Raw genomic sequence first — 9078 nt, forward strand, 5'->3', positions numbered from 1 at the left:
GCCTCTCTGGGAGGGCAGGGTTCCAGAAAGGGGCAGGAACTTCCGTATGCGTAATTCCTGTGCGCCACGCTCGGGTCCGCCGTGGGTGGGCGGGGGGGTAGGATTTAGAAGGGAGCGCACTTCCGGTGCCCTTTCTCCAGCAAGCACCTGGGGCTCGGACCCTCGTGTGAAGGGTGCGATCCCTAAACTGGAGCGCGGTAAAGGCAGGCCGGCACCCGCTTCTGACCTCTGGTGCCGCCGGCCTCAAGATCGGACATGGCCCAGAACTTGAAGGACTTAGCGGGACGGCTGCCCTCCGGGCCCCGGGGCATGGGCACGGCGCTGAAGCTGCTGCTGGGGGCCGGCGCCGTGGCCTACGGCATCCGCGAGTCAGTGTTCACCGGTGAGCAACCTCCGCCCGCTCTCCGGACACCGGCCGACCCTCCCTAGGCCCCTGCCCAGCCCCGCCGGGTCCACGCGCTCACCCAGCCCCTCACCCCGCCCCTGCCAGAAGCTAGCACGTACTCTGAGCCCTGCCTCGTCTGACCCCCCCCCACCCCTCTCCCCGCAGTGGAAGGCGGGCACAGAGCCATTTTCTTTAATCGGATCGGAGGCGTGCAGCAGGACACCATTCTGGCCGAGGGCCTTCACTTCAGGTAATGGCGGGCAAAGCGGACTGCCCCTGACCCTTCACCCTTGAATCCCGACTCACCAGTAGCTATAGTAAGATTTTCAAAAGCATTCAACAGCCACCCTTTCTCCTCCTCAAGCCCATCTCCCGGAACAGTGGGTGCTGCCCAAAACTCCAGCAGCACATACTGTTGTTCTCCAGAGGGAGAAGAGATGTCTCCGTGACCGTGGTCATTTAAGAGAAGCAGGCCAAGAAACAGGTGGTGGTGGAGAACAGAGCAAAACGAGGGAAACTGCTGTCTCCTAATCCCTATCCTTGTTCCCTCTTCTCCAGGATCCCCTGGTTCCAGTACCCTATCATCTATGATATTCGAGCCAGACCCCGAAAAATTTCCTCCCCCACAGGCTCCAAAGGTAGGTCTGGGCACTGGGGCGTTTCGGGCAGTAAACAAAGGAGCCTGGCCAGAGAGTAGGGAAAAGGGTAGCGTCAGATCTCTTAGTTTCCCTTTCTGCAAACAGACTATAATAAAAGCATCTGCCGCTTGGCTTAAAGCAGTACATTCTGGACACAGTGTGTGTTTGCACATTTTTAACTGTCCCTCCCCCTAATGTAAACTCAGTGAGAGTGTTGTTTGTTCTTGGTCTTATTCACTGCCTAGATGGAGGTCTTGTTTTAAATCCCTTCTTCTTTTAACTGCTTCGTTTATTCTCTATATCTGCTGGTACAGCCTGTCCTGACCTTACTCTTCGCTGGTGCACCTGTTTCCCCCAGACCGTTTCTCACACACACTCCCAGAGGCATGTACACAGTGAAGCAAGTAGCTCACCTGTACTGTACTTTTCTTGTACTACTTTTATTTATTTATTTCTTTATTGTCTTTTTAGGGCTGCACCGGTGGCATATGGAGGTTCCCAGGTTAGCAGTCCAGTCAGAGCTGTAGGTACCAGCCTACGCCAGAGCCACAGCAATGCAGGATCTGAGCCACATCTGCAGCCTACACCACAGCTCACGGCAACACCAGATCCTTAACCCACTGAGCGAGGCCAGGGACCGAACCCACAACCTCATGGTTCCTAGTCGGATTCGTTAACCACTGCGCCATGAGGGGAACTCCACTCCTTTTGTACTATTTTTAGTGCAGGTTATTTAACATTCCCAAAACTCTAAGCCTTAAGAGTATGATTCAGAGAACACAGGTTTTGTTCTCAAGTCTTGCCCTCAAGTCCTCCCAGCCTCGTACAGGAGTCAGGTGATTGGGATGCAGAGTAACAGGACCTACAGTAGAGACTGCACAGTAGAAGGCCAAAAGAAAGGTCATTTTTCCTGGTGGAGGGGTTGTGGGTAGAGAAGCCTCGACAGTGGACCCCGCTGCATTTGTCTTTGCTAAGTCACATCCGGTCAACCTGATGACCCTGCCCCCCTCCCGGGGGGGTGGGGTGCAGTTCCAGACCACATGGCATTGCTGTAGGCAGAGGGGGAAGCAAGTGGAGGAGGCATTGCTCGGGGAGGAGGGCTTTGTAAGAGGCCATGTGAGGCCCCCATGGTCTTGACCAGCCACTGCTGACCTCGCTCTCAGACCTGCAGATGGTGAACATCTCCCTGCGGGTGCTGTCCCGACCCAACGCCATGGAGCTGCCCAGCATGTACCAGCGCCTGGGGCTGGACTACGAGGAGCGAGTTTTGCCCTCCATTGTCAACGAGGTGCTCAAGAGTGTGGTGGCCAAGTTCAACGCCTCCCAGCTGATCACCCAGCGGGCCCAGGTCTGACTGCAGCTCCCATCACCATCTGCATGGGGTCAGCATTTCCCTCCTAGGCCCAGCACCCTGGGTGTTAGGAGAGGCAGCCTGTTAGGATAGGGTTGTGACCAAAAAGCTGTGCTGACAGCCCTGTGGGAATCAGGCAAAGCCAAGCCTGGAACTTGATAGCAGTAGAGTCTAGATGAGCACATTGTGTTGCAGGGAGTGGAGATTGGGAGTCAGTGTAACCAAGTCCTTTCCAGCTCAGCTGTTCTAGCGTGGAGCTAAGAAAGGGTCACTGCGTTTTCTGCCATTTTCAGTTGACTGGGATTCCCACAGTTACAGCATGCCTTCGTTTCAGTTCTCCAGTCCCCTCAACGCCCCTCTTCCCTCCTCTTCCCCCCGCTCCCCCAACCCCCCACCCCACCCCACCACCCCCCCGCGCCCCAGGTGTCCTTGTTGATCCGAAGGGAGCTGACAGAGAGGGCCAAGGACTTCAGCCTCATCCTGGACGATGTCGCCATCACTGAGCTGAGCTTCAGCCGGGAGTACACAGCAGCTGTAGAAGCCAAACAAGTGGGTGAGTCACAAGAGGAGTCGGGCGAGGGCTTCTGAGGACACGGGAGGAGCGGTAGAGTTCCAGACACTTCACATCCGTGGCCCCGATTCTCTCTCACCACAGCTCAGCAGGAAGCCCAGCGGGCCCAGTTCTTGGTGGAAAAAGCGAAGCAGGAACAGCGGCAAAAGATTGTGCAGGCCGAGGGTGAGGCAGAGGCCGCCAGAATGATATCCTTCTGCTGAAGAGCTCGCAGCCCAGCCCCTGGACCCTCTGCTCCCCATCCTCCCCTGTGAGCTGGCTGATGAGACCAAGGCGAATGCGACCCGTGCACTCGGATCCCTGGGGGTGGGGGGACTGAATCGGATCTGAAATCTTAGTGAGGTGCCTGAGGCCTGGCTCCTCGCCATAAGGCAGATCAACAGCACTGCTGGCCTTGCCTCTGTTTCTGCCGCTGCCTCCAGTTCCTGGCAGCTGCCCACAGGGAGGCCCACAGGTGGGACCAGGGTAGGGCCGGGCACGAGCCACGTGAGCACAACCTTGGATCTGACAGCCCAGAGGAGAGCCAGGTGAGGGGGGTAGGAAGGATGGGGCCCCAATGAGACCTGGCCTTCTGTGAGCCCTTAACCCGACCCTGCTCACCTGGGAGAAGCTCTGAGCAAGAACCCTGGCTACATCAAGCTGCGCAAGATCCGGGCCGCCCAGAACATCTCCAAGACGGTGAGTATGCGAGCCCAGAGTCTCCTTCAGGGCTACCTGGGAGTGGAGGTGTTTCTACACATGGAAGTGAGGGGGTTAGAACCTTGCCTATTCAGATTTTTGCTCCAACTGGCTTCTCTGATTTTTTCCTCCCCTCAAAAATGATTCCCTTGGGTTCCTCTGGCCTTCTGTTCACACCTGTCATGGAATCACAGTCGCTCTGCATCGTGTGTGAGGGCGGAAACCGTGGCTCCCCTAATTCATCCACATTCCATCAGTGTTGAGTGTGTTGCAAGGGCAGGAATATGGGGCTTCTTTCCTTGATAGAGACATGTCTCCCTCCTGCCCTGTAGATCGCCACATCACAGAATCGTATCTATCTCACTGCTGACAACCTTGTGCTGAACCTACAGGATGAAAGTTTCACCCGGTAAGAGATACAACCTTCACGTGGGGTGTCGCACAGGACGGGGGGCTAGGCTCTGGAGCTTGTTACCAGCTTACTCGTGCGACCTTTGAGAACACTGTTTCTCTGAACCAAAGTGGGGGTGCTGGGTGATTGACAGTTCCTAAGTCAAATCTCCGAGGATTTCATGTACAAGGTCATCTGGTGTAAAAAGCACTGTGATTGCCAAGTTGTGTTTAATTGAGAAGTGCTCCCCTCCCTGCCCCCGGGGGCACAGAGTGCCAGGCAAGGAACGATGAGAGATGGCAGTGGCCCAGGGAGCAAGGCTCTTCCTCCCCGGAGCCTGAGATTCCTGGTTCCTACAAGTTTGACTTTTTCTCTTGGGAGTGAAGTGGGCTTTAGAGCTGGGTGGGGCCTGAAACCGTCTAATCACACGTTCCTTTCTCTCTCTGTTCCCCGTCATCTGGTGACCTGGTCCGCAGGGGCAGGTAAGTTGCAGTGCAGCCCATCCTCAGTACCTGCCGCCTCCCCCACTGCCTCACCTTTTCACCTCCCCGCACACAGCCACGGGTGGGGGGGGGGGAGGCCCGAGGGGCTCTGCCTCTCAGAGGCATACCTGCTAATAATATCACCATCCGCCTTGTTTCCACAGCGACAGCCTTATCAAGAGTAAGAAGTGAACCTGGTGACCAAGCACTCTGCCACCAGGGAAGAAGTGGATCTGTTTCTCCCCTAGTTTTTGAGGAGCCAGCCTGGGGTCCAGCACACCCCCACCCTGCCGCCAGTATCATGTGATGGTCCCTCCACATCTGACCTCCCAACCCTTCTTGAAGAACAAAGACTGAGCATTTTCCAGGGAGTGACTCCCCCATTGCCAGGGGTGTTGGGGCAGGGTGATTTCTCAGTGATCTCCTAGTGTTGGTTCCTCCCTCTCAGTTGGGAGGCGGATCACCACCACCCCAGGAATTCTCAATAAATTTTTATTACTTAAGCTGAAGTCAAGGCCTCCGGTGTCTTGAGCTGGGCCGGGGAGGCAGGCATGCGCTCTCACGCAGCACTCTGCTGGGTCCTTCGTTGTCTCTGCCAGCAGGGGGCGGGAGAAGTCTGGCCAGGCAGGAGAACGCCAGCCAGCTGTGCCCGCTGCCCTCGCCCTGGAAGCCCAGGCGGCTTGGGAGCTGCAGGCCCTCAGTCCAGTCTGGGACGCCAGCTGCACTCCTCACCCCACCCTCCGTACAACCACATCACCCATTTATTTACCAACATCTCCTTTTTTAAGGCTGAAGCAGCTGTGGCTTTGCTGAGCTAGACCAAAAATCTGATGACCCCAACCGGAGCTGCTTCCTTGGTAACAGGGTTGCGTGTAGCTGTGAACCATTTGCACTTACTGGGGGACGGTTTACCCTCCTCCATTTCTCCATCAGGGCTCCACCTCTGGAGGTGGGCTGGCTCTTCACTCCCACAGCACCGGGTCCCCAATAAGACAGGTGCTTCACAGCCTTCCCAGTGCAGCCCTTGCCGAGTGTCCAGGAGCAGAGAAACTGCTGCACCTACACCCACCCAGCCGTTTCCCATCCCTCGTCCTTCCAGGGAGGTGGGGTTGAAGCGTGTGCAGGAATCATGAAGTTCATGGTGGGGAAGGACATGCACCTTACAGGGCATAGAGGGCCTGGGTTCACCTTCGGCTGCTTCGGTTTTTGAAGGAAGTAGGTTGGTTAATTGTCCCCTGCTCCGCAGGTTGAATGTCATGAAAGGGACAGGGAGACAAGGCAGTGGTGGCCACCCCACCCCCGAGGAGCTGGGAGCCCAAGGTGAGACTGACAACGAGACAAAAGCTGGAGAAGAGCTGAATGAGCGCCCAGGTCCTGTCCACACTTTATTTCCTTCACATGCCCAGGGCAGGAAGAGGATGGAGGCGCCTGGAGAGCCAGCCTGATTCCCAGTCCCTCCGAGGCAGCCATTTTGTCTCCTCCCATTGTTTCCCTCTCCTGGCGACTTACCCTCCCCTCCCCAGGGGTAAAGTTCAGAGGTTGCTGGTCCGGAGGCCTCCGTGGTCTTCGGGGCTCCCTGAAGGTCATTGCCGAGGGCGCCGGCCGGGGGCCATCTTTACCAGACAGTGTTAGGAGCTTCACCATTAGACCATCCAACACTGTGCTGGAAGATGGACCCAGAGCCGGCGACAGGCGTCCGGGCTGGAGCAGGCCAGTCGCTACAAGGACCCTGGCCTCGGGCAAGCTGAGATCTCTTGAAAGGCTGTGAGCCAATCCCAAGCTCAGGGTCAGCTGTGAGTTTTGGATCCTCCAGATGACAAATCACACCGGGCTGGGGGAGGGGCTGGGGCCATTGTGTCCCTTCCGTAGGCAGCCAGCCAACCAGAGCCACCTCTCTTGCAGCACCCTCTGCTCAAGGGAAGGGGCCTCCCGGGCCGTGGGGACGTTCGGGAGTGGGGGTCGCAGCCAGCGGGGTGCTGGGGGCCTGAGATGGTGGACGTCGCTGCCACAGGGGCAGGGGCCTCCATCATTACCCGGCAGTATTAGAGACTCGCAAGCAGCACCCAAACACTGCTGGGTAAGACGGGGGCCCCCACCCCGCCACCTGCTCCAGGGCAGGCAGGCCCCGGCCCAGGCTCCCGGGGAGCTGCGGAACCCTGGCTCCCATCCCCCACCACCCGCGTCCCTGGGGACACTTCCGGGTGAGCCCTGCCGCCGCCACCAGCCCCACCCTGGCTTGCTGATCCACTGAGGCCTGGGCAGGCCTTCCGAAGCCCCCTGCCCATCTCTCTGCCTCTGAGCCGCTTCCCCGCCACCCGCACCACCTGTCCCTGCCCCCCATACACCAGTTCACCACCCTCGGACCCCCTGGATAGTCCCTAGCTTAGCCCCAGGACCCCTCTCCCGGTGGCCTTTACCTGTCACTGGGCCGCCTGCCCTCCAGAGAGTGAGGGCTGCGGAGAAGAGGAATCAAGGCCTGGGGCTGAAGGCCTAGAAGCCGCCCTGGCCTCCCCTCTTCCTCCTTCCTTCTCGCCTTGGCTTGCCGGGCAGCCGGGCAGCAGCGCAGGCTCCTCACCTGGGCCCCGCCCGCCGCCCCTGCGCACAGGTGTGTCCTCCTGCCATAGGCTGCACCCCTGCTGCCTTAACCCCTTCCCTCCTGGCTCCGGCAGCAGGCGCCTCCTCTGAGGCCTGGCCACCCCACGGGCCCCCACCCTTCTCCCCTCCTACCTACCTCCTCTGCCCCAGGGCCAGACGAGGCAGCCAGGTGGCCAGAGGGACAAAGGGAGGGGCTGTTTGGGGGCCCCTTTGCCTTCCACCTTGGCCGCAGCCGGCAGCTGCCCCTGCCACAGCCAGCACCTTTCCCCGAGGCCTCTGCCCACGGCCAGAGCTGGAGGAGGGGAGACCCTGAGGACAGAGAAGGCTCAGCTCAGCAGGGACTGGGCTGTGCCCTGTCCAGTGCCCTCCTGTGCAAGACATCCCCACCTGTGTTGGGGGGAAGGGGCCAGAGGGGCACCTCTCTGTCCTCACCCTCGGTGCTGGGGTCCCCGCCCCTGCCAAATGCTGGCCAGGAGCATCAGCCCTGACCCAGCCAAATCATGTGCTGAGTCGCTCTCTGGCAGCCTTCGCCCCAGTCCTGCAGGGAGAACTGACCCCCGCTCTGCTCTCCAGAGGGACCCTGGACCCACCTCATCGCTCCAGAGAGTCCACATCCCAGATGCGGGCAGTTAGCCCGAGGGCGGTTGGAGGGGGTGGGACCCGCCTTTCTTTTGTGCTGCTCAGGCTGGCAAAGAAAGGGCGTTGCTGGGAGCAGGGCCCTGAGGCCCACAGGTGATGCTCCACCCACCCACCCCCTGCAGGGCCATTGCTGGAGAGCTGAGCTGTCCTGTAGCCCAGTCCCAGCTCTTCCCTCAGGCTCTCTCGCTCTCTTCCCCCACATTCGTTTGCATCCTTTTTGTGTGTGTGAGTGTGTCTGTATTTTTAGGGCCGCACTGGCAGCATTCGGAGGTTCCCAGGCTAGGGGTCTCATCGGAGCTACCGCTGCCGGCCTACACCACAGCCACACCAGATCTGAGCCACATCTGCGACCTACACCACAGTTCATGGCAACGCTGGATCCTTAACACACTGAGCGGGGCTGGGGATTGAACCTGCATCCTCATGGACACTAGGCGGGTTTGTTAATGCTGATCCATACATCCTTAATTCCTGTCAGTACTCATTCTCTGTTTGTGGCCTGTTTCTGGGTCTGTCTTCCCTACCAGTCTCCTCAGTTCCACAAGGACGGGAACAGTGGGGCTCCCCATTGCACCCCAGCACTACTCCAGTGCCTGAGATACAAGGGACCCTCAATTTTAGAAAGTGTAGGATTTCCTGCGGTGTTGCAATGGAATTGGCGGCAGCTTAGGGACGCTGGGACGCAGGTTTGATCCCTGGATCAGCGCAGTGGGTTAAGGTCGAAACTGTGGCTCAGATCTAAGACCTGGCCTGAGAACCCCCTAAGCCACGGGGCAATAAAAAAATTAAAAAATAGTAATTAATAAATTGAAGTCTGGAGTTCCTGTTGTGGCTCAGTGGTTAATGAATCACACTAGGAACCATGAGATTGTGTGTTTGATCCCTGGCCTCGCTCAGTGGGTTAAGGATCTGGCATTGCTGTGAGCTGTGGTATAGGTCGCAGATGCAGCTCAGATCCGGCGTGGCTGTGGCTGTGGCGTAGGCCGGCAGCTGTAGCTTGGATTCGACCCCTAGCCTGGGAACCTCCACATGCCACAGGTGCGGCCCTAGAAAAAGACAAAAAAATAAAGAAAAAGAAAAAGAAGGTGTATGCTAAGTGAATGACAACCCAGCCCACTCACTTCAGGATGCCAGCTCCTTAGCTGGTCCAGCAGCAGGGAGCCTGTCCTTCCCTAGTCACCTCCCTCAGGCTCATCTCCCCAGGAGACCAGCGTTTTAAAGCCTTAACACAAAGAAGGAATGGCTGGTTGTCCACTCTGGACCCTGGAAAAGGAAGTGTGAACAAAAATAAAACTCGGACCAGGAGTCTAAGGCAGCAGTGGCCCCAGGAAGGGAGGAGCGGGGCACA

General features: G+C 58.2%; 1 protein-coding gene and 1 non-coding gene across 2 annotated transcripts; both read left to right on the forward strand.

Annotated features, from left to right (window-relative positions):
* Window positions 1-46: 46 nt before the first annotated feature.
* Window positions 47-5005, forward strand: PHB2 (prohibitin 2). Its single transcript, XM_047787652.1, has 10 exons — window positions 47-382; window positions 551-635; window positions 944-1023; window positions 2187-2371; window positions 2798-2927; window positions 3030-3133; window positions 3546-3623; window positions 3956-4032; window positions 4491-4496; window positions 4661-5005. The coding sequence occupies exons 1-10, from the start codon at window positions 256-258 to the stop codon at window positions 4686-4688; spliced, it is 900 nt and encodes a 299-aa protein (XP_047643608.1). The 5' UTR covers window positions 47-255; the 3' UTR covers window positions 4689-5005.
* LOC125131891 (small nucleolar RNA U89) lies at window positions 3201-3455 on the forward strand. The gene has a single exon (XR_007136068.1). It is a non-coding gene; the product is annotated as a small nucleolar RNA U89 (small nucleolar RNA).
* Window positions 5006-9078: the final 4073 nt, after the last annotated feature.

Source organism: Phacochoerus africanus, chromosome 7 (assembly GCF_016906955.1).
Source record: "Phacochoerus africanus isolate WHEZ1 chromosome 7, ROS_Pafr_v1, whole genome shotgun sequence".
NCBI classification, from domain to species: domain Eukaryota; kingdom Metazoa; phylum Chordata; class Mammalia; order Artiodactyla; family Suidae; genus Phacochoerus; species Phacochoerus africanus.